This window comes from Erpetoichthys calabaricus, chromosome 6 (assembly GCF_900747795.2).
Source record: "Erpetoichthys calabaricus chromosome 6, fErpCal1.3, whole genome shotgun sequence".
Lineage (NCBI taxonomy): Eukaryota > Metazoa > Chordata > Cladistia > Polypteriformes > Polypteridae > Erpetoichthys > Erpetoichthys calabaricus.
Window position 1 is genome coordinate 215,668,774 of NC_041399.2, and position 25,109 is coordinate 215,693,882.

Below are 25,109 nucleotides of genomic sequence, written 5' to 3' on the forward strand. Positions count from 1 at the left end.
GACTCAAGGTGAGAAAAATATTTAATAAACACAAATTACTCTTGGATGAAGTAACTAAAAACACGTGAACTGCTCCACCTGCCGTGTCAGATAACAAAGTCGCTGAGCACACCTCAATGTTACGCCACACTCACATGTTCTAACTTTTGTTGGTCTCTTGACAATTCAGTATAAATGACAAATTGCTTCATAAAGGGTCATTTGTTCGCTTGGCTGCATCTCTTATCTGCAAAAGGTTGGGCTTACTGCCATTGTGTTCTTTCAAAAGAGAAATATCTGGAATGTGGGACCGATTGTAGGTTGAGTTTCTATTGATTACAGTGGGATTTAGAAGTTCAGTGAAGCTCAGAAATGAATGCAGATGCCATCCTGCATAAAGTAAACAGGAGACAAATAAAGGAAAGGGACAAAAAATAAATAGAAGTGTGTAAGAGTGACAAAGGCAAGTGGTGATATTTTGTTATCGACCTTGATGATCCTCCATGCGTGTATCTGGCTCTCTGCTTGCGCTTATTCTGGGCAGTGAGCAAAGGTGAAGTCACAAGGCCTGTGTGTGTCAGTCAGTCAGTCAGTATCCAACCTGCTATATCCTAACACAGGGGCACAGGGGCTGCCGGAGCCAATCCCAGCCAACACAGGACGCAAGGCAGGAACAAGTCCTGGGCAGAGCGCCAGTCCACCACAGGGCACAAGGCCTGTGTACTCAATTCAATTTAATGTAAGAACTCAAACAATAAAACAAATGACAGTCAACAATTCAATAACAAAAGGTTATAATAAGAAAATGAAATACAAACGCACACAAGAGGGGATTCAGGAATATCCACAATCTTGGACAACCAACAGGTGTTTGATGTTTGACCTCTCTACCGTTGCCATGTCATGGACTTCTGGGATTCCACAAAGCCTCCAATAAACCAAGATGCTTGTCTTACCTGAGTCAGTGTTGGTCCTGTGGCGAATCACACTTGGTAACCGAAGAAACTCCACTAAATGTTAATCACTTGGCCTGCTACACACCAGGCTAAAGACAAAGTTCAGCATAGTGCTGTGGGTCGAGTGTTCATGAAATTCATGATGGATGAAGAAACACAATTGTGGAGAAGAGTCGAGTTAAGAGGATTCAACTGAGACTGAGAAAGCTCTCGGAGAACTACCAGAACATACTGAGGCCGACGACATCCACAGTCATCAGTTAGGAAACAAAAAAGTGAGGCGTACGGCCGGGACCTTTAACACCTCAGTGTGGACTTGTGTACATGATCTTGATGGTCGACCAGATCGAGATTCGTTGGAAAACTGGGGCATCGATGAGCCCCAAAACTGCTGAACACAAACACACTGTGAGTCCCAGGTTCAAATAACGAAAGGTTTATTAAATTCACGTCCTCTATCAGTTATATAGTGCCTTTCACATATCTATCTATCTATCTATCTATCTATCTATCTATCTATCTATCTATCTATCTATCTATCTATCTATCTATCTATCTATCTATCTATCTATCTATCTATCTATCTATCTAATCTTGCCAACTACACTAAAATCTATCTATCTATCTATCTATCTATCTATCTATCTATCTATCTATCTATCTATCTATCTATCTATCTATCTATCTATCTATCTATCTATCTATCTATCTATCTATCTATCATATAGCGCCTTTCCTATTGATCTTCCCATCCACTTGAAGGCTGATGATATTCATGATCCCAAGTGTGTCTTCACAAGACAGTCCTTTGGTCCCAGGCAGTGGCAGGTGTACATTTTTGGGGCCCTGAAGCTTTAAGTGTTATGGGGGTCCCTTCAGCCCCATGTTTTTTTTTAATATATTTAGAATGAAACATTCTTAATTTACATAATACTTTAATAACCTTTATATTTTTATTTTAACCCTTATTTTATACTGAATTACACTACAATATCTTACAGTAGACACCCATGTTTTAAGCAATGTGGACTGAAGTCACTTCTGGGGCCCCTCCGGGATTAGGGTCCCCAAAGCGTAAGCTTCATTAGTTTCACAGTCGATCCTCCTCTGGTCCCTGGGTGCCCTCAGCTGCTCCTCTCAGCTCATCTCCTTGTTCTTCTGTAGTTTGGTTTGCTGATCAGGACTCTGCTGTCTTGGTGGTTCATTTCAGACGATTTTGATGGCACCCTATTCTATGTTCTTCTGCCCTCTTTGTCCAGCACAGGCATCTTCAGAGGTTTGGTCGTTGATGTGATTTGTGTTGTCCACAGAGCCCCGGGGTCTCAGCAGTCCAAGATGCCAATTCACGTTTGGAACGTCTTTTGCTCATAAAACATACAATGATGAAAATAATAGCAACTGTTATTTCAGAAGCCTGACAGCCAACCTCTCCCACTTCAGAGAGAAGCTCTGTTAAGGGACACGGTGACATTTACCAAACAGAAGAGGCCTCCTGCCATTAGGGAGTTAGCACTTTCTTCGAGGTCTGACTTTAACTGACTGCTCCCTTGCACATGTTCTGTTTTTAAAGTTTCTTCTCTGACTTTGAGCTCTGTCTACTCTACATGTATATAAACAAATGAACTAGCGAGAGATGACAGCAGAAGAGCACGAGATAAGCTCAGGCAGGCTGGGGAGATGAGTTCCTTGAGGGTTGAAAAGCTTCATTCTCGGGTGGCGACTAAAATAAACAGGCAGTGACACCTCGGGAGTGAGCAGCACCTGAGCATGAAGCCATTAGTGAAAACGCAGCCTGAGACGCCGAGAGCAGCAAACGGTGGGGGTCTTCAGATAGTCAGCTTGTTCTTACTAAATCTCAAATTCTGAGCTTGAAGAGATCCCACTTCCGTATTTGAAGGTTCTTGGATCTCGAGGACTTTTCTTATTTGACTTCACAGAATAAACAGGAGAAATGATTTTGTAAGTAAACTGGAAGAAGAAAGCAAAAAGGCCAAAGAAAAGAAGATAAAATTAAACGGTAGCGACCATGATCCAGACGAGAGACAGAATCAAAGTCAAATAACAGACAATAAGTCGAAACCAAGAAGAGAAAACACACAAGAGATTAACATTAAATGAAGGATCGGATAAGGTTCCTAGCAAAAGGCTGGCCTGATTAAGTCAAGGTCACGACCCCAGAGACCCCTCCCCTAGTAACGAGGGACGTGACCCTGACAGCGGTACACAATATTTCTTCTCTTAAAGAAAAAGGCTACAAAGCATCAGTTTTCAGCCTAAATCAGGACAGGCATGAGTTCAACAAACAGCTGATGGACGCCATTGTTCTGCTATTCAGTGTTAAGCCCTTAGACCACAGAAATGGACGTCCCCACCACTGATCATGAACGACAGCGATAGATACCCATGTGAAAATCAGAAAAGACTACCATGAAGAAGGCTTGAAGCACCAAGCTGGTACCATCTTTAATGGTAGGAATGAATGAACAAATTTAAAACAAAAGGCCTGAAACCAAAAGGTTTTCAGATTGTCCATCCTGTGCATACGAATGGGGAATTGTTACAAAAAAAAAAGATCCTTCTTATAAAATGAACAGCAATTCCTTGTTCGTGAGAAAGAAGAAAAACATTATTAATTGTAATGATTATAAGAATTTAACTCACAAATACCAAGGATTGTATTTTGTATTAGATAGATAGATAGGTGAAAGGCACTATATAACAGATAGATAGATAGATAGATAGATAGGTGAAAGGCACTATATAACAGATAGATAGATACTTCATTAATCCCAAGGGAAAATTCACATTCTCCAGCAGCAGCATACTGATACAATAAACAATATTAAATTAAAGATTGATAATAATGCAGGTAAAAACAGACAATAACTTAATTAATAACTTAATTATGCGGCAGAGTGCTATATGATTTATTACTTCTATATGAATTTGTTCTTCATTTGGGTAGAAAAAGAATTAAGCTTGTGCACAGAATTATGTGATTAACGTACATTCTTTTATGAGAAAATGCTGACCTCTTGATACTAACAGAACACCCTGTGATATTATAAATCAACTAGACATTAAGCCCGTTACAATAACGGGCGCTAGAACAGCAGTCCATAAACATTAGTAGGAACAGTCCATATTAAATGGCAAGGGACTTTTTACCTCATTAAATTTTTCCCATAAAATGCCTGTAATTTTCTCTGACAGTAATACTGGCTTTGCTGTCCGTAATATGTGTTTAATTTTCTGTCACAACAGTGAGCAATCAGCAGATTCTCCCCAACAACTGATGTAATAAATCTACTTTTAAAAGTCATCATATTGTAAAATCATGAAAATCCGTATATTTAGGAAAACCCCTTCAAGTGACACTTTACACTTTACCGGGCCGAGCTTCTTAATCGCAAATCTGACATCCTCAGAGTGAACACTTGCACAACAATGGGGAAGTTGGTCTCCACGTCTCAGTACCCGATTGGATTTTTCGTGTTTTCTGTTTTAGGTCTTACCTCATTTGCCGAAATCTGATTGGATCGGCCGCGGGATATTTTATAGGTCCCGCCCTCTCTGTCTTGTGTGACGCGTCAGGTGGCCTTTGAAGCATCGCACCGTACCCCACGCATGCGCACTTCACCAGAAGACACACACACACAGACACTGGACGCACACAGGGGTTTTATTAAAGAGGATGTGATCGTTTCTTTACTCTTGTTTAAAAATATAAGAAAACATGTCACTTATGAATTAATAAATAAGGATTATTAATCTAACCAAACAAATATAATCTAATGAAGATATTAAAGCTATAAGAATGTAATCTCTTTATAACTAATGTAATGAACTATAAGAAACTGCTTAAATTGGTCTGGTGTGTGTATACTGAGAAGGGCGTATTCCTTAGGATTGTGAGTGCCTGGTGGCTCTTTGTTTTGGGATACCCCTGTAAGTCATAAATGAAGATGTAACCGTAATCTATGTATGACCTCAAAATGAACTGCTATGTTTTTTCTCTTCTCTCTTGGGCTAATGAACAAGCTACAGTGCATCCAGAAAGTATTCCCAGCGCTTCATCACTTTCTCCACATTTTGTTCTGTTACAGCCTTATTCCAAAATGGATTCAATTCATTTTTTTCCTCAGAATTCTACACACAACACCCCATAATGACAACGTGAAAAAAGTTTACTTGAGATTTTTGCAAATTTATTAAAAATAAAAAAATTGAGAAATCCCATGTCCATAAGTATTCACAGCCTTTGCCATGAAGCTCCAAATTGAGCTCAGGTGCCTCCTGTTTCCCCTGATCATCCTTGAGATGTTTCTGCAGCTTCATTGGAGTCCACCTGTGGTAAATTCAGTTGACTGGACCTGATTTGGAAAGGCACACACCTGTCTATAGAAGGTCCCACAGTTGACAGTTCAAGTCAGAGCACAAACCAAGCATGAAGTCAAAGGAATTGTCTGTAGACCTCTGAGACAGGATTGTCTCCAGGCACAAATCTGGGGAAGGTTACAGAAAAATTTCTGCTGCTTTGAAGGTCCCAATGAGCACATCGGCCTCCATCATCCGTAAGTGGAAGAAGTTCGAAACCACCAGGACTCTTCCTAGAACTGGCCGGCCATCTAAACTGAGCAATCGGGTCAGGGAGTTGACCAAGAATCCAATGGTCACTCTGTCAGAGCTCCAGAGGTCCTCTGTGGAGAGAGGAGAACCTTCCAGAAGGACAACCATCTCTGCAGCAATCCGCCAATCAGGCCTGTATGGTAGAGTGGCCAGACGGAAGCCACTCCTTAGTAAAAGGCGCATGGCAGACCGCCTGGAGTTTGTCAAAAGGCACCTGAAGGACTCTCAGACCATGAGAAAGAAAATTCTCTGGTCTGATGAGACAAAGATTGAACTCTTTGGTGTGAATGCCAGGCGTCACGTTTGGAGGAAACCAGGCACCGCTCATCACCAGGCCAATACCATCCCTACAGTGAAGCATGGTGGTGGCAGCATCATGCTATGGGACTGGGAGACTAGTCAGGATAAAGGGAAAGATGACTGCAGCAATGTACAGAGACATCCTGGATGAAAACCTGCTCCAGAGCGCTCTTGACCTCAGAATGGGGCGGCGGTTCATCTTTCAGCAGGACAACGACCCTAAGCACACAGCCAAGATATCAAAGGAGTGGCTTCAGGACAACTCTGTGAATGTCCTTGAGTGGCCCAGCCAGAGCCCAGACTTGAATCCCATTGAACATCTCTGGAGAGATCTTAAAATGGCTGTGCACCGACGCTTCCCATCCAACCTGATGGAGCTTGAGAGGTGCTGCAAAGAGGAATGGGTGACACTGGCCAAGGATAGGTGTGCCAAGCTTGTGGCATCGTATTCAACAAGACTTGAGGCTGGAATTGCTGCCAAAGGGGCATCGACAAAGTATTGAGCAAAGGCTGTGAATACTTATGGACATGGGATTTCTCAGTTTTTTTTATTTTTAATAAATTTGCAAAAATCTCAAGTAAACTTTTTTCATGTTGTCATTATGGGGTGTTGTGTGTAGAATTCTGAGGAAAAAAATGAATTTAATCCATTTTGGAATAAGGCTGTAAAATAACAAAATGTGGAAACAGTGATGCGCTGTTAATACTTTCTGGATGCACTGTATGTCAGTCAGTCAGTCATTGTCCCACCCACTATAAATATTAAATATATCTCAGACCTAAATACTGTATTACTTTTGGTCTCTAAGAATACTTTTAAACATACAAAGGCTCAGCACTCTTGACTATCGGCCATTTATCAGCCAAGAATGCCTTACATGACGTCCTGTTCCCTACTATTGGGTGAAGCTCTCACCCTCAGCCTTAATAAACCTTGCAGCACGCAGCGTATGGCAAACCTCCGGCTGCACCAGGTGCTCAAAGAAATCTACCTTATTACTTCAATCACTCAAGACATGAAGACAAAGCATTGAAAGTTAAAAGCAGGAATAATAACACGAGTAGAGAAAAGCATAAGAGAAAATGTGGATAGCAAAGTCTGGATATATAGAGTCTTTAGAAAAAGCTTACAAAAAATTAAAAGATGACAAGGATGAATGTCCCGGGTGGCTTCTTATTGAGCACTCGTAGTTGTTCATGAGATGGGAATGGACGCACGTTGCTGGCGCCTTCTTCTGACGTCGTTCTGTTTTCTTCTTGTTCTCCCTCTTCTTCCCTAATGTTGCTCTTCAAACGAGGCACATTTGTTATAAAATTTCATGCCGTTTGGGTTCGCAACACATGATTGTTGCATACGCCTGATTGGCTGGCTGTCAATATGATGGATGAATTTTGCTCAAACTCTTTAATCTATCTTTTTCCCAAATACCATGTATACTCACGTTTAAGTTCTCCTATAGATAAGTCAGGGCTTGATTTTACCGTATAATTTCCGGTATTTTATAATGTCGGTTGTATAAGTCGAATGTGAAAAACTCCAAGAGTCCAAGAGATTATGATATGCTAATGCCCACCTGAGAGAGTAACCACGGAGTACACTGCCTTTTTATTCTGTGTATTGTGCCTACGTGATCACACGGTAATACCCGAACTAAGTGACATTTGCACCATTTTGTGTATCTCACACCCTCATACACCTTTACCGTAACAGCGTCTCTTATCTATGATGGAGCGTTCGATCGGAAGGAAATATGAAGTTGATTTTAAATTAAACATCGTTGAAGTGGCAAAAAAAATGAGTAACTGCTGGAACAGAAAACGACGTGTCCGAGAAACTGGTGTGAGATTGAAGGGAGCAAGAAGATGTAAAAAGAAAATGTAAGTGTTGTATTTTTGAACAGGTGTATAAATCGGGCTCTGATTTTATGATCGATTTTTCGGGTTTCAAGACCTGACTTATACGTGAGTTTATACGGTATGACAAAAGCCAATATACAAACGCTCAACCCGGCACAGACAGACGCAGGAAGTTTTAATTTTATTTTCTTCGCCTGGGGGCAATGCCTTCCTTGTTTCCCACAGGCACAATACAGTCTCAAGCACAAAGCACAAACAGAATACTTTTTCCTTCTCCCTCTCTTCTTTCTCCTTCACTACTTCTCCGGAAAGCTTTGTCTCCCTCCTCATGCCTCTGGCTCTTGGAGTGGTGGCTGCTGGCTCCTTTTATAGCCCACCTGGAAGTGCTTCAGGTGTTTGATGACCTATTTCCAGGTGCACTTCCGGGTGTGGTAGAAGAACTGCCCATACGGGCTCAGGAACAACTGCAGTACCCCCTGGCAGCACCCCCCGGATCCCAACAGGGTTCCATGTAACCCTTTGGGAATCTGAGGCACTATTGCCAACCATCCATGGGGGGCTGCCATTTAGCGTCCCGAGAGATGTACTGTTTTATCCATGCTTGTTCCCCTGGACCATACAAAGAAGAGGCGTCCCATCCAGGCAAGCGCCCCGGCCATCTGCCACAATGGTAATAAAGTTTTTTGATGTTGTCTACTACCTACTGGCATGTCTTCCTTTCCCAGGCAGTAAACCAATTTAGCTATTTGTTTGAAGAATTGTTTCAAAAGTGAGGTATCATTCGGAAAGAGGATATGCTTTTGATGTTAAAAGGCCTATACAAGTTTCCTGCATTTGAATTCGTCTTGTTTGACTTGAGCAAAATATAATGAAAATACAGCACAAAATTTACAGATTTTGTACCCCACAACAGTATATAAAGAATGTCTTTGCATCCTATGAACGATTACACTCCAAATTTAGCTTCCCATCAACATCATTTTTCCGTTATCTGAAAACTTTGTTGAACCAAATCTGCCCAATTTTCCTCACCTCCCACCTATTTCTATTCCAGAAGAGATCTTGATTAGTTTTGAGGACTCGTATGGCATTTCTCTAATGTATAAAACCATTTTAAAATCCCTTCATCCTGAAGATCCTAGAGTACAGTGGGAAACCGATCTCTCACTCAACATTTCAGAAAAGGAGTGGAAGGCAGCCATGCCCAGAATTCACTTGAGCTCCATATGTGCAAAGCATTCAATAATTCAACTTAAAATCTTTTATCGAGCACATCTGCCTCGTTTAAAATTGTCCAAAATGTTTCCAGGCCGAGATCCATCCGGTGAATGTTGGGATCGAGCTCACTGGGCCACGTGTTTCTGCTGCTCTTTTCGATCTCCAGGCTTCCTTGAGGTCCGATTATCTCAAAGCCACCACAACTCTGCTGACGACACACTACTGCAGTGGTTCTCAACCTGTGGGGCGCGAAGTAACAAAAAGGGGGGCGCGAAGATGTGAAAAAAAGAAAACAAGAATTGAAAATATGAAAAATACATCTATTGAAACCAAAACAACTTAACTTAAAGTACATTCTAATACTAGAAAAATAAATATAGAGTTAGGTAAATGTCGATAAAAGTTAAGTAGGTATAATACAATATGCATCTATGATATATCATTAATTAAAAAAGAACAAATTGGTATTATTCGGCTCCTTTCAAAAAATTGTTAGGGGGGCGCGATTAAAACTGTCTTCCTCAACTGGAAGGATCCCAGCCCACGTCTTTTACGTCAGTGGGTACCCGATGTTATATACCATTTGAAACTGGAAAAAAATCAAATTCTCACTTAAAGGGTCTGTGCTGAACTTTTTAAAACCTGTCAGGATCTAATCAACGATGTTTTAGAATAAACTAGGAGTCCTTTCCCTCTTTACTGATCTCAAAGTTTTCCTCAGGCTGTTGGCCTTCCTCTCGTTCTCATGGGTTAGGATTAAATCAAATTTAGTTTTGTTAAGTTTGACTTGACTGTGTGGAACATTACGTACTTTTAGTAAATTCAATAAAAGATAAGAAAATGGAGACAAGTCTTCACTCTGTTGCTCCGTGTCCCACACTGAACATGGACCAGAGAAAGCCAATGGGAAGAGAGTTGTCTGAGGAGATTAGAAAGAAAATGATTAAAAAAGAGTGAAGACCACCATCTCCAAGAGCTTGATGTTCCTGTGATAATAGTTCCAAATATTATTAGGAAGTTGAAGGTCCATGGGACTGTAGCCAACCTCCCTTGGCGTGGCCTTACAAGGGAAATCAACCCCAGAAAGGGCAGAAGAAATAAAGGAGGATGCAAGCCTAAGGAGATACAAGCTGAACTCCAAGGTCAACGTCCATCAGTATCTCATCACACCATACATCCCTTTCTGGAAATGAAGAAGACCCAGCAGGACTCCACTGTTGAAATAAAAAGCCAGATTGGAATTTGCTAAAGAAGCCACAATGACTTCTGGGCAGAACGTCCTTTGGGCTGATGAGACACAATTGGAGATTTTTGTCAAATCACATCAGCTCATTGTCCACAGATGAAAAAATGAAGCTTGCAAAGAAAAGAACACCAGACCTACCGTGAAACATGGAGGAGGCTCGGGTATGCCATGGGGCTGCCTGGCTGCATCTGGCATGGGGTGTTCTCAAAGTCAAACTGAACTTTATTGTCATCTCAACCATATACGAGTATACAGATAGACGAAATTGCGAAGCTCAGGGTCCACAATGTAACAACATGACGTGCAAATAATAAATTAAAAATAGAATTAAAAATTTAAATTTAAAATTAAAACACAAACAAGACAAGACATTGTGCAAAGACAAGACAAAGAAGTAGCAGCAAGACCATCAAGACCTTCTGGAGTGAAACGTCCTGCCCATTGTCAGAAAGCTCTGCATCAGTCACAGGTCATGGACCCTCCAACAGGATAAGCAGCCAAAACACAAAGCTAGAAATGCCCAAGAATGGCGAGGAACAAAAAGTTGGACTTCTGTGAGCCCCGATTTGAATCTCATCAAGCATCGCTGAAAGACGTGAAGAAGACCCCCCTTCAAACCTGACCCACCTGGAGCAGTTTACGCAGGACAAGTGGGCCGAACAACCTGTGGACAGGTGACAGGAGTCTCATGGAGAGCTCCAGGAATTGCTTATGTGCAGGGACTGCAAACTCTAAAGGTTGTACGAGGTGAAGGGTCCCGTCATTATTGTCCACACCATTTCCATTTGTGTCGAATCTAAAACTTTGATTTTTTTTTGTTCAAAACAGCATAAAACAATGATGGATGCCAATGACCTTTGTCAGTTTCAAGTTATTTCAGAGATAATTGTGGGGTCTTCTCTTTTCATGGAGGGGTATCAACAAATTTGCCCATGTCTGTAATTTGACACCAATTTAATTAAAATAAAAGAACTGGGCAACATGGCTGACACCACCTTTCAGGTTTTTTGTGTTTTGCCTTGTGTACACATCACAATGAAATCCTGACTTTCCTGTCCCCTCAGAACAATGACAACAACAGAATAGCAATAAAAGACACCCACCCAATGAATAAGCACACAGAGGCTGGCACTTTTGTAGCATTTTGTTCTGTTACAGTCTTGTCCTAAAATCATTTCAGCTTATTTTTCCCTCAGCAAACAACACGCAACACCCCAGAATGACAAAGCGAATACAGGACTTTTTATAACTTTGTAAAAAATAAAAAAAAAATAAAGTACTGTGTCGTGCAAAACTATTCAGTCCCCTGGAAGGTCATTTTAATTTTCTGCATGAAGCATTTTGAATGTGAACGCTTACGCCGTAACAATACATTTCCAAAGTCCAAATAAAGCATTTTCTGCAGACGTAGATCCAGTCTTTGTTTTGCTATGAGTGCCACTGGTGTGGGACGTCCTGGAATCTGCTACACCCCTGGATTGCAGCGGTGCCTCGGACTCCCACAGGGCTTCATGGGAATTGGAGTTTGGTGCAGCCCAGTTGGGTTCCACAGGCGCTGCCAGGGGGTGCTGCAGTTATGAATGTTATGAAGTACAGTCATATGAAAAAGTTTGGGAACCCCTCTTAATTCTTTGGATTTTTGTTTCTCATTGGCTGAACTTCATTTTACTATCTGACATGCCTTATGGACACAGTTGGATTTCAGCAGTGACATGAAGTTTAGTGGATTAACAGAAAATATGCAATATGCATCATCACAAAATTAGACAGGTGCATAAATGTGGGCCCCCCAACAGAGATATGACATCAATACTTAGTTGAGCCTCCTTTTGTCCACTAGACGCTGTCCTCCTATAGCATTTGATGAGTGTCTGATTCTGGATGGAGGTCTTGTTCACCATTCTTCATACAAGATCTCTCCAGTTCAGTTCAATTTGATGGACAGCCTGCTTCAAATCATCCCATAGATTGTCGATGATATTCAAGTCAGGGGACTGTGACGGCCATTCCAGGACATTGTACTTCTCCCTCTGCATGAATGCCTTTGTAGATTTCCAACTGTGTTTTGGGTCATTGTCTTGTTGGAATATCCAACCCCTGCGTAACTTCAACTTTGTGACTGACGCTTGAACCTTATCCTGAAGAATTTGTTGATATTGAGTTGAATTCATCCGACCCTCGACTTTAACAAGGGCCCCAGTCCCTTAACTAGCCACACAGCCCCACAGCCTGATGGAACCTCCACCAAATGTGACAGTAGGTAGCAGGTGTTTTTCTTGGAATGTGGTGTTTTTCTTCCATCATGCAAAGTTCTTTTTGTTCTGACCAAATAACTCCATTTGTGTCTCATCAGTCCAAAGCACTTTGTTCCAAAATTAATCTGACTTGTCTAAATGAGCATTGGCATACAACAAGCGACTCTGTTTGTGACGTGAGTGCAGAAAGGGCTTCTTTCTCATCACCCTGCCATACAGATGCGCTGAATTGTAGAACGATGTACAGATACACCATCTGCACCAAGATGTTCTTGCAGCTCTTTGGAGGTGATCTGTGAGTTGTCTGTCACCATTCTCACAATCCTGCTCATATGCCACTCCTGTATTTTTCTTGGCCTGCCAGACCTGCTGGGTGTAACAGCAACTGTGCCTGTGGCCTTCCATGTCCTGATTCCATTCCTTACAGTTACAGAAACTGACAGTTTAAACCTCTGAGATGGCTTTTTGTAGCCTTCCCCTAAACCAGGAGACTCAACAATCTTTGTCTTCAGATGTTTGGAGAGTTGCTTTGAGGATCCCATGCTGTCACTCTTCAGAGGAGAGTCAAAGGGAAGGAAGCACAACTTGTAATTGACCACCTTAAATACCTTTATATCTCATGATGGACACACCTGTCTATGAAGTTCAAGGCTTAACGAGCTCATCCAACCAATCAGCATTGAGCAGTGACAGGCATTCAAATCAGCACAATGACAAGGGGACCCACATTTGTGCACAGCCAGTTTTTCACATTTGATTTAATTTCATACGACTAAATACTGCGTCACTAAAAATCTTTGTTTGGAAAACACCGCAGTACTCCTAGGAAATGAAAGACAGACCACTGATATCTTTATTGTTGAAAGGAGAGTCGATTATTATGCAGGCTGAGAGGGGGTCACAAACTTTTTCATATGACTGTATAAGTTTGTGTAATTCATTTCTTGCCCCAGATTGTGTAAATATTAATTTTAAGCATAAGAACATAAGAAATTTGAGAAATGAGAGGAGACCATTCACTCCATGAGGCCCTTCTGTTTAGATAGATAGATAGATAGATAGACATAATGTTTCTTCATTGTGTTTCCCTATTTAAGATGGTGGTGCTAGATAGATAGATATGAAAGGCACTATATAATAGATAGATATGAAAGTTGCTATATGAAAGATAGATAGATAGATATGAAAGGCACTATATAATAGATAGATAGATAGGTTTAGCTAATAGCTAAGCCTGTCCCACCATCTCATCGAGATTCTTCTTAAAGGCTGTCATGGTTTCTTCTTCAACTGGCCCAGTGCTGACTGGAATGGCCAATATGGGGGACGCAGCTTAATGGCCGAGGTCTCCAGGACTCTGAACAAATCCAAATCCAATTGTGGGATGTCACCTACTGTGGAATTCTGCTCTGTACTTGTCATATTATATTCTATTGAGGATGACTTGTGTTCTGTTCTGTGTATTGTGTTGTATTGACCCCCATTTTTCTGACACCCACTGTACGCCCAACCTACTGCCTTTCCTAAGATTTCTTCCATCTTTTCCCCTACAAGAGTTTTTTTTGGGGGGAAGTTTTCCCTTGTCTTCTTATACAGGGAGGTCCAGATCTAATTATGCAATTTTCATTACGCTATAACTTAAGTTTATTACATAGAGAATTCACAAAAAAAAAATTTTGTTGCCAATAGATGGCAGCACCTGCCTTGCATTCGTTTATTACAAGATATTTCGAACAATTCTTTTGTCTTGCATTGTTTTCCTGCATTGCATTAAACATTGCATAGTTAGATCTGGACCACCCTATAGAGTAAAGGCTGGGGGGGCCTGTCAAAAGACAAGGCCTGTTAAAGCCCACTTCTTGTGTGACTTTGGGCTATAGAAAAATAAATTGTATTGTATTGTACTCTTCAGTAGTACTCCTTCTTGATCTTTTCTCTCATTTTGGTGTGTTGTATCCCATCCCCTTCATTCACTCCCAGGTATTCTGCTATTCTATGGCAAATGCCAATTGAGCTCCACGGTGCCCACTAGAGGATATAGTCGGGCCCTCAGACCACCCTCATGAAGTCTGTTTCTGATTGTTTGCTCAGAGACATTCACACCAGTGGCCTGCCTGCCTTCTAGAGGTCATTTTGTAGGCTCTGTCAATGCTCATCCTGTTCCTCTTTGCCCAAAGGAGCAGATACTGGTGGGTCCTGCTGATGGGTTAAGGACCTTCTATGAGGGGTCCTGTCCAGCTCTCCTAGAGGAACTGCCTGTCTGTCTCCTGGAATCTCCTCCATGCTCTTGAGACTGTGCCGGGAGACACAGCAAACTTTCACAGCAGTGCCACGTATTGATGTGCCTGCCATCCTGGAGAAGTTGGACTACCTGTGCCACCTCTGTAGGGTCCAGGTATGGCCTCATGTTACCAGTAGTGACACTGACTGTAGCCAAATGCAAAAATGAGTGACAAAACAGATGAGGAGGGGAAAATATCCGTGGGCACCCTCCAGCTGTTAACCCATTCATTCCTGTTTTGGGGGTCACCTCATTGTTGCCCCCCGCTCTAGTGCCCCAAAGCAGCTGAAAGTGATGAACAAGTCCCTCTGCTGCTTCACTGAGCAGATCAACAGCCCACAAGTGTCATTGACTTGATGCTACACTCTCATTAAAAAGGGTTCATTTTTTGAGCAGTATATGTAGGTTAAAGGAGCATTTAAGTTTATATGCTTGTGCCTCTTTATGAATAATAATAATAAAGTTACAGAAGAGATTTAAACTATGTAAGAATGATTTGTTAAGGGCCTATACTTTGATTTCAAGTAGTCAAGAGGAGCCACGCCAAGGCTGTCCACAGCTTAGTCCTCATCAGTGAAGCTGCGTGCTGCCACCTAACTGGCACCATTGCCTATTACGTCGGCCTTAAGAGATGCCAGTGCAACAAGTAAACATTAATTGAATTATCAGGTAAGCTGTCCAGTTTTCACAGTTGGGTCCTACTGAGTCCAAAGTAGTGGTGAGAACTAAAGTCCAAAGTCCCTCAATCTTTAACAGCTCAGGATTAGGGAGGAGTGATTAGGTGACACTCACCAAAGGGACTTTAGTGAAGAAACAGACAGTGAAGGGTAAATTGTTATGAGAACGTCTGCCACTCCTGGTGATTGTTATGAGAAAAGCTGCTGAGCGAGGTCATCATTATTAGAAACTCTGTAAAGCAGATGATGGGAAATTGAGGAAAGAGGGGGAATTTTGGGATAAGAATTGTAATAAATACAAGATCACCATATTCGCTAATTGCTCAGATTGTCCGAATTGAGTCTGTATGTGTGCCGTACAATAAAGCTCGACTCTGCTGCCTGTCCTGAGACTCCGAGTGCCTTCGTTGGGGCTGAGGGGGTCCGTGCTGTCGAATCTGCTTCAACAAAAGCCATGCAGACAAAGAGAGAAAATGCAGACCCGCACAGGGAGATGCAAACTTGGGTCTCTTTGTGAGTAAATCTTTAAAACATCCTTTCCATCCATCCATTTTCCAACCCGCTGAATGCGAACACAGAGTCACGGGGGTCTGCTGGAGCCAATCCCAGCCAACACAGGACGCAAGGCAGGAACCAATCCCGGGCAGGGCGCCAACCAACCGCAGGACACACACACACCAAGCACACACTAGGGCCAATTTAGAATCACCAATCCACCTAACCGGCATGTCTTTGGACGGTGGGAGGAAACCGGAGCGCCTGGAGGAAACCCACGCAGACACGGGGAGAACATGCAAACTCCACGCAGGGAGGACCCGGGAAGTGAACCCACTGTGCCACCGTGCCGCCCTCTTTAAAACATAATTTGGTTTAATCATTTGGGCCAGGGCTTTCACAGCTCCCCTCTCCCTTTCTGGATTTTTGTATTTAAAGTACAGTAAAGTAAGTAGTTAAACCCCTACTTAAGAAAAATAATCTCGACCCCTCTGCTCTTGAAAATTTTAGACCCATCTCTAACCTGCCTTTCTTAAGTAAAATTCTAGAGAAGGCAGTCATTATACAGTTAAATGAGCACCTTAATAAACATGCTATTCTTGATAAATTTCAGTCAGGTTTCAGAACAAATCACAGCACAGAAACTGCACTCGTTAAAGTAGTCAATGACTTGCATTGCAGACAGAGGCCATTTATCTGTTCTCATCCTTTTAGATCTGAGAGCCGCATTTGACACCATTGATCATAATATTCTTAGAAATCGCCTTAGTCAATGGGTGGGCCTCTCTGGCAGTGTCTTAAATTGGTTTGAATCCTACCTGGCAGGGAGAAAATTCTTTGTTAGTTGTGGTAATTATAACTCAAAGACACATGATATTCTATATGGTGTTCCACAAGGCTCTATCCTGGGTCCGCTGCTCTTCTCAATCTACATGCTTCCATTAGGTCAGATTATCTCGGGACACAACGTGAGCTACCACAGCTATGCTGATGACACACAGCTGTATGTATCAATAGCACCTGATGACCCTAAATCTCTTGATTCGCTAACACAATGTCTCACTTGTATCTCAGAATGGATGAATAGTAACTTTCTCAAATTAAATAAAGAAAAAAACGAAATCTTAGTGATTGGCAATAATGGATACAATGAGGCTATTAGAAATAAACTGGATACATTAGGATTAAAAGTCAAAATGGAGGTAAAAAGCTTAGGGGTAACTGTTGACTGTAATCTAAATTTTAAATCGCATATTAATCAGATTACTAGGACAGCATTTTTTCACTTAAGAAACATAGCAAAAGTTAGACCTCTTATATCATTGAAAGATGCAGAGAAATTAGTTCACGCGTTTGTTTTCAGTCGACTAGATTACTGTAACGCACTCCTCTCAGGACCACCCAAAAAAGTCATCAATCGTTTGCAACGAGTGCAGAATGCAGCTGCTAGAATCCTTACCAGGAAAAGAAAATCTGAGCACATCTCTCCAGTTTTGATGTCACTACACTGGTTACCTGTGTCATTCAGGACTGACTTTAAAATTCTGCTTATGGTTTATAAAGCCTTCGATAATCTTGCTCCATCTTATATATCGGAATGTTTGACGTCTTATATTCCAAATTGCAACCTTAGATCTTCAAATGAGTGTCTCCTTAGAATTCCAAGAGCAAAACTTAAAAGAAGTGGTGAGGCGGGCGGCCTTCTGCTGTTATGCACCTAAAATCTGGAATAGCCTGCCAGTAGGAATTCACCAGGCTGATACAGTGGAGCACTTTAAAAAACTACTGAAAACACATTACTGTAACATGGCCTTCTGATAACTTCACTGTAATTTAAATCCTGATACTCTGTATATCCAACTCATTATAATAACTATTCATGGTGGCTCTTAAATCTGTACTAACCCCTACTCTCTCTTCTGTTTCCTTTTCCGGTGTCCTTTTGTACTCAAAGCACCATGATGTTCCAACAATGATGGATGGATTAAAAGCCAGAAGTCTGTATGACCATCAGCATCAAGTGACTCCGTGAGAACCCTAACTACAAAGAGGACTATTTTCATTTTTGTTAGGTAGAATGCCCAGAGGCTGGGTGGTCTCGTGGCCTGGAACCCCTACAGATTTTATTTTTTTCTCCAGCCTTCTGGAGTTTATTTTTTTGTTTTTTTTGTCCACCCTGGCCATCGGACCTTACTCTTATTCTATGGTAACTAATGTTGTCTTATTTTAATTTCTTATTTTGTCTTTTATTTTTCTTTTCTTCATTATGTAAAGCACTTTGAGCTACTTTTTGTATGAAAATGTGCTATAGAAATAAATGTTGTTGTTGTTGTAAAACCTTAAATTGCGAGTAACTTGGTCTGCGAGTGTTGTGCAAGATAAGTAAAATTTTTAATAAATTTTAACTTGATAAACGAGCGAGGTCTTGCAACACGAGTAGTACGCTTTGTCTGCCGAGCGTCACATGATCACAACGTGATCCCACTGCGCGATTGTCGGTAATCATCTCCCATGTTCGGTCTCAGTCGGCGTGCCTCACTCATATATCGTCAACATCCATACGAGTGTATACTGTAGCATTGTGACCTCGTGTGTGTGTGTGTGTTGTAATGTGTGAGTCTTGCACCCCAAGAGTGTCAGTACTTTAGCGTCACCAGCTTTACTGAGCGTGAAACAGCAACAGCGCGGTTATTTATTGGAGCGGGGTCTGCCACTCTCCTCTACACAGACACAGCAATCAGGCAGGGTCATGGCCGGGTTAGTGGCTAAGTAATCCTGTGCCCTGCGCATTTCTAATGTTCCTTGCATCACCCATCGACGGCAGGCGCTTATAGCATGACCGCGATCTTTTCTGATTCGCTTTTACGCCGAACTGCTACAGCGCTGTGAGCCTGCGGTTGCTTCTGTATGCGTGTCATCCCATTGGGTGGAATCCCAAAAGAGTTTAGAAACGTTACCGCGCGTAAAACAATTTTTTAAATTTTGTGTCCAAGTGTAGTGACTCTTCAGGCAAACAGTGACTGTCATTGGACGGAGTGGTGGCTCTGAGGCTAGGGATATGCCCTGGCAATCGGAAGGTTGCCGGTTCGAATCCCGTAAATGCCAAAAGGTACTCTGCTCTGTTGGGCCCTTCAGCAAGGCCCTTAACCTGCAATTGCTGAGCGCTTTGAGTAATGAGAAAAGCGCTATAGAAATGCAAAGAATTATTGGAGAGGCTTCTTGTTAAAGTCACAAAACAAGAAGAAGATTCCAGAGAACCAACAGAACAGCAGGGATTCTGTTATTTAGAGTGAAAGTCGCCGTCCTCCTCCTCCTCCCCTCTCGTCTCCCTCACACCAGCCACGATTCTTTTCAAAGGTAAAGTGCAGGTTAATTTGTTTGACGTATTTTTTTACTTTATATTTTGTATTAATCATTTTTATGCGAATATCTTTGGGTTGTGGAGCGGATCGTCTGAGTTTCCATTATTTGCTTTGATATACGAGTGCTTTGGATTACACGCACGTTTCCAGAACGAATTATATTCGCAAACCGAGGCACCACTGTACTTTATCCTTTTCTGAAAATTGTGTTGCTCGGTCGTACCTGGGGCCTTGCAAACCTGGTTCTTGGCGTCAGTTCTTGAGTTTTGTGAGCCAAACAGAATAACAACACAGGAATCATGGGTAATAACTGAACAAGAATAAAGAATTGAACAAGAACAATAACAATGAGCAAACAGGTCAATTTTAATGGTTACTCAGTAGAAGGAGAATTTCAAAAGTGATCAATGTGTACATCAATTGTCTTTATTCTGTGTAGCACCTTGTCTCATTGAATAGCGTCACAAATCACAAAGTCACAAAAGGCAGGTCCTTTGAGGCAGCGGTGGGATTTTGAACGTTTGGCCTCAACAGTTTCGAGTCCAGCTCCTTGGTTGATTTCACCCGCCTGTCTTCAAGTTTCACAGTGAACGATGCTTTTAAAGTATGCAGCATCTGCATCTGCACAGAATTATTTAAAATTAAACCATAAGGCTCCTCAGTGCCAGCCGTTGCCATTGCCTTTATGTGAATTGGAGGAAAATGGATCCTTAAATGATTTTTTAATTTGTTCCCAAAACAAAAAATGTAAATAACAAAATAAATATTTAATTTATTTTTTTCCTCAATAAATAATGTCATGTATGTCCTTTCATCAACACTTTTTACAAAGGTAAAATAATTTAAAAATACCAGTCTGTTTCCACATCAGTGCCGCTCTGGTTCAACGCCATCTCTCGGATTCGCAGCTCCAAGCATTCGACCGTCGGAGGATATTTTTGCAGTTCAAATTTATTGGCAAACAAACAGCGGGCCTGAAACAGAGTCATGAGGTCCCTGGTGCCGTATATGCAGATTCCTCTCACGTAGTGTCCTGTCAAGTCGGAGAAGACAAACCAATTAGAAGAGGAGCAACACGGAGCATCTCACAAGCACAAGTCAGCATCACTGAAGCTTCGTCACCCGCAGGAACTCACAACCCGTCACTGTACCCCCTTAGCGCTCCCTGTGGTAGGGTCGTTTGGGAGGTTTACTGACCTCCGTCGAGCAAGTCAGGTGACATAAACGTGCAATCGGAATTTGGAACTTCTGAATCGCTGAACTCTGAACGTTGACAGAGCTGACGTCACAGAACGTTTTGGTGACCGACGTTGTGTGCATTGACGTGACTGACCTCATAGGCCTGTAGGTAGACCTCACCTCGTATCTCAGATACTTTTCTTAAACCTGCTTTACAACACAATTCCTCTAGATGGCACTGTAGCCCTTAGCAATCCTATGAAAGTCATAGAAACGAATCTCGTGAAATCGAATTTGCAGCGGATCTCAGTCCTGTCAAGTCGGAGGAGACAAACCAATTAGGAGAGGAGCAACACGGAGCATCTCACAAGCCCAAGTCGGCATCATTGAAGCTTTGTCACCTGCAGGAACTCACAACCCGTCACCGTACCCCCTTAGCGCTCCCTGTGGTTAAAATTAGGGTTGTTTGGGAGGTTTACTGACCACCGTCGAGCAAGTCAGGTGACGTAAACATGCAATCGGAATTTGGAACTTCTGAATCGCTGAGCTCTGAACGTTTGCAGCCAGACCGCTGTTGTCGAGAGTGACGTCACAGAACGTTTTGGTGACCGACGTTATGTGCGTTGATGTGACTGACCTCATAGGCCTGTAGGTAGACCTCACCTCGTATTTCAGATACTTTTCTTAAACCTGCTTTACAACACAATTCCTCTAGATGGCACTGTAGGCCTTAGCAATCCTATGAAAGTCAGAGAAACGAGTCTCATGAAATCGAATTTGCAGCGGAGCTCAGTCCTGTCAAGTCGGAGGAGAAAAACCAATTAGAAGAAGAGCAACACGGAGCATCTCACAAGCACAAGTCAGCATCACTGAAGCTTCGTCACCTGCAGGAACTCACAACAGAGCGTAGCTGCCGTCCGTCACGTTACGCCCGTCACGTTACCCCCTTAGCGTGCCCTGTGCTTAACCCTAAACAAAAAGGGAATAATAAAAGGCAAAGCAAAAGAAGGTTTTACGTCAACAGCAAATAAATCCCAGCAACATGGAAACAGAAACCAACCAAGAAAATGCAAGGGGTCCGAATATCCAGGAATCAAAATTATAAATCAAAAAACACAGGAATCTAAACATGTCAATGAAACTTCTTCACCTGACATTATGAGGCACAGCACCCCAGCTGTATATTCTTACAAAATGAAATATATGTAAAATATATATTCAAAATTTGTCCTGCCCAAGTTAAACCTCACAGTTTTAGCTTAAATCTGAAATCTTCCAAAACACTGAGAATTCAGTTATTATGGTCACATGACCCTAGTGGTCCAATCACCTCTACATCCCTCAATTCTATCCCGATTGTTACAAAATGTCTAAATCCAGACAAGGAGTCACCTCATGTTGGGTGCTTTAACATAACGTGCTATAAAACAGTCACTGATTACGTCGAAAAAAGTTGTCCGCTATTTGCAAGGTGAGCTCAGTTAATATTCAGGTCGTTAAAGCCCCCTTTGCCTTTTTAAAATTACTAAAAAGATGCGCATTCAAACATCTGTCTCCATTGGGTGGCCTATAACTGTGCTTCCCAAACTCAGTCCTGGGGACCCCCCTGTGGCTGCAGGTTTTTGTTACAACCAACGTCTGCTTTTTAATTGGACTCCTCGCCTAATTAAGTCAGCTGATAGTTCCCAGTTTCGATGTTTTGGAGTCAATGGAGAAATAACAAAACTAAGCTGGTTCATTTTTTATTAAATTACGAGGGGGCTTTTCCCCCTGCTTGTTTCGCTGGCCAATCCCCGTGACTACGCGCTAGTCACTTCACGGCTCTATAGCTCGCGTATGGGGAAGCGGATGTATAATTTAAACAGTGTGAGAGATGGCCGGCAGTTTAATCCCGGCCAGCACACCCAGGCTGCTAGTTGGAGTCCTCCCTGCAGCATGGAGATGCCCCGGATTCCCGCTGGGCATCGTGGGAGATGAAGTTCTACTTCACAGCCCTGCTGGGTGCCGTGGGTGCCATCGGGTGACGCTGCAGGGAGACACAGGGATTTCTATTTTCACTATAGCCCGGAAGTACTCCCAAGTCACGGGGACGGAAGAACTGAAGTACTTCCGGGCTGAAGAAAAATAAGAGTTTTCATCTGACCCGGAAGTGCAATGGAATCACATGGACAGAAGGACAGAAGCACTTCCGGGTCACGGACTATATAAAGGACTATGGGAAACCCAGCAAGCGGAGCCGGAGTTGGGTGGTAGAGTGACGGAGCTGCTGGGAGGAGTGGAGGATTGATTTATTGTATTATTATTGATTATTGTTCATGGTGGTGGAGGTGCTTTGGAACGCTTTATTGAAGGAAATAATTAAAAATTACTTCTTGGTGCTTTTACCTGGAGTCTTGAACGTTTTGTCTGTGGGTTACACGGGGCAACAGCGACCCCTAGTGTCACAACAGATTGTTATTTTCTGTTGAATTGTTACATTTGCATAGTAGAACTAAATACATTACTAACTTTACATTACAGTGATTAATTAACCGTAGTAAAAAATAGTAAAATGTAATAAATGATGTTTCATGTTGCGTTAAGAGTTTTTCGTTGCGTTATACGTTTTTGTTCTGTTTTGGCTTTGAAATTAACACACAACACGCTTACTGTAAAACTTCAGTAAAAACAATATTTGGAATTAAGTTTTTGTTAATATCGCACTCAAATTTGATTCGTGACATCACAACATATAACTGCCCGGGAGTGAATTTTGTTTCTTTCTCTCTAATAAATAAACCGACTTTTTCAAATGTTTGTCCCTGTGATTTGTTAATTGTCATAGCAAATGTTATTCTAACGTGAAACTGTAAACGTTTTAATACAAATGTCATATCGAGATCTCCTGTGGTGTCTCATGTTAGATGGACTCCATTACCTTTCTTGTCGCCTGTTAAAATGTAACATGTCAGAATTGCTTGCCCATTTTACAATACAACTAATCTTCTCCTATTGCAGAGCCCATCACTCAGACATAAATGACGTAATAACGTTACGATACGTCCTTCTGTCAACAGTAATTCAGCTGGTGGAAGATGAGACGGTGTTAACGCTTGTAGATATTTTTCGTGATATTGTAAGTTGATGTTTTCATCTTCCACACCATCACCACCAACTGCTTCAGCAGAGTCTGTTGATACGCATTTAACCAATTTGCCGTGTAACCGATCAACAATTTTCACGTTAATTCATTTGACTTCATCGTTTCTCAGTGCTAGGATTGCCAGTGTACTCATTTCTTGTGTTGATAACCCTTCAGGATGAAATTCTTCAATAAGATTTGGACATAATTCATCTTCTTTAATTGGGAACTTAAAATTTATAAGAGCCGAGAGTGCAGGAAGTGAGTCTGACAAAAGCATTGACACCAATGAGAGGTGAGAGGACCACGAGAGGGCGTGGTTTGAGAGGAGGGCGGGACTTGATAAAATCTCATGGCCAAAGTCTCGTCTTGCAGGATTTGAAAAATTCTTCCAAAAAGTCTTGATGCGTCGCAGGATTTATTTTATATAATAGAGAGATGTATTAATCAGTTATAAGGGGATAGTTGGTTTATTTTTAAACTTTTTAACAACTTTTCAGCCTGATTTTCATTCTGCTTTTCCAGGCTTCATTTATTATCTGCTAATTAGTGGGTCTGACGTGAGCCTTTATCATTCAGTGTGGTTTACCTGGCTGTCAGTTCTGTTTGTTTTAATTATCATTATTAGGATCCAATGAAGGGTGCGAACTGCACAAAAAAATAACGAAACAACAGGACAACATCAAACAATGGGTAAACGTTTAAAGCAAAAGTAGAAATATCTCTAAATCTACTCTCTCTATATAGAATCCTAATCCTAAAAGTGCAACAATTTTATGTTACGCTTTAAATCGGGCTTATTTTAAAACCTATATATATCCATCCCGCTATATCCTAACTACAGGGTCACAGGAGCCAATCCCAGGACACAAGGCAGGAAACAAACCCTGGGCAGGGCGCACACACACACACACACCCACACGGGACAATTTAGGATGGCCAATGCACCTAACCTGCATGTCTTTGGACTGTGGGAGGAAACCCACGCAGACCCAGGGAGAACATGCAAACTCCATGGAGGGATCACCCGAGAAGCGAACCCGGGTCTCCTAACTGCGATGCAGCAGTGCTACCACTGTGCCACCATGCCACCCACCTACATATATATGTTTGGTATCATTCTTTTCAGAATTTATCGAACTTTAATGTGACGTTAGATTTTCAGATTCATTTTCCGTTTTAAATTATAAACTAAATAATATATCAAGCACTCACGTCCCGCAAAACAAGACTTTGTTCCAAGAGATTTAACCAGGCCCGGGGCCGGAAATAAAAGACAAAGATTAGGACAGCTGCTGTACAGGCTTTTAAATGTTCGAAGTGCCACACGAGATACAGATCACGCGGCACGGCAGCAGCAGAGCTAATTGAGGAAAGAGGAGTTTAGATAAAAACGGTATTTGCTTCCCACTGTATCACTGTTTAAGAGGGGGTTTCAGAGGAGCGACCGGGTCTCCTTGGGGTGCGTTCAGCCCCCCACTTCACAACGTGAGTGGCAGAGATGTGAAGTGGCTGGCATGTAGCGCAGGGCAGGGGGGTTGGAGAGCGAAGCGA

At 42.0% G+C, this 25,109-nt stretch overlaps 2 protein-coding genes across 2 annotated transcripts in view; both read right to left on the bottom strand.

The window, feature by feature from the left end:
• tmem14ca (transmembrane protein 14Ca) overlaps window positions 1-25,109 on the bottom strand; it is a 1,114,298-nt gene that overhangs the window by 177,678 nt on the left and 911,511 nt on the right. The gene's annotated exons all lie outside the window — the stretch shown is intronic.
• The window catches only part of LOC114641798 (N-acetyllactosaminide beta-1,6-N-acetylglucosaminyl-transferase), a 79,912-nt gene continuing 74,406 nt past the window's right edge, over window positions 19,604-25,109 (bottom strand). Inside the window, exon 3 of the mRNA XM_051928997.1 lies at window positions 19,604-20,288. Coding sequence (XP_051784957.1) covers window positions 20,098-20,288 — 191 coding nt within the window. The 3' untranslated portion in view covers window positions 19,604-20,097. The remainder of the gene's footprint in view (window positions 20,289-25,109) is intronic.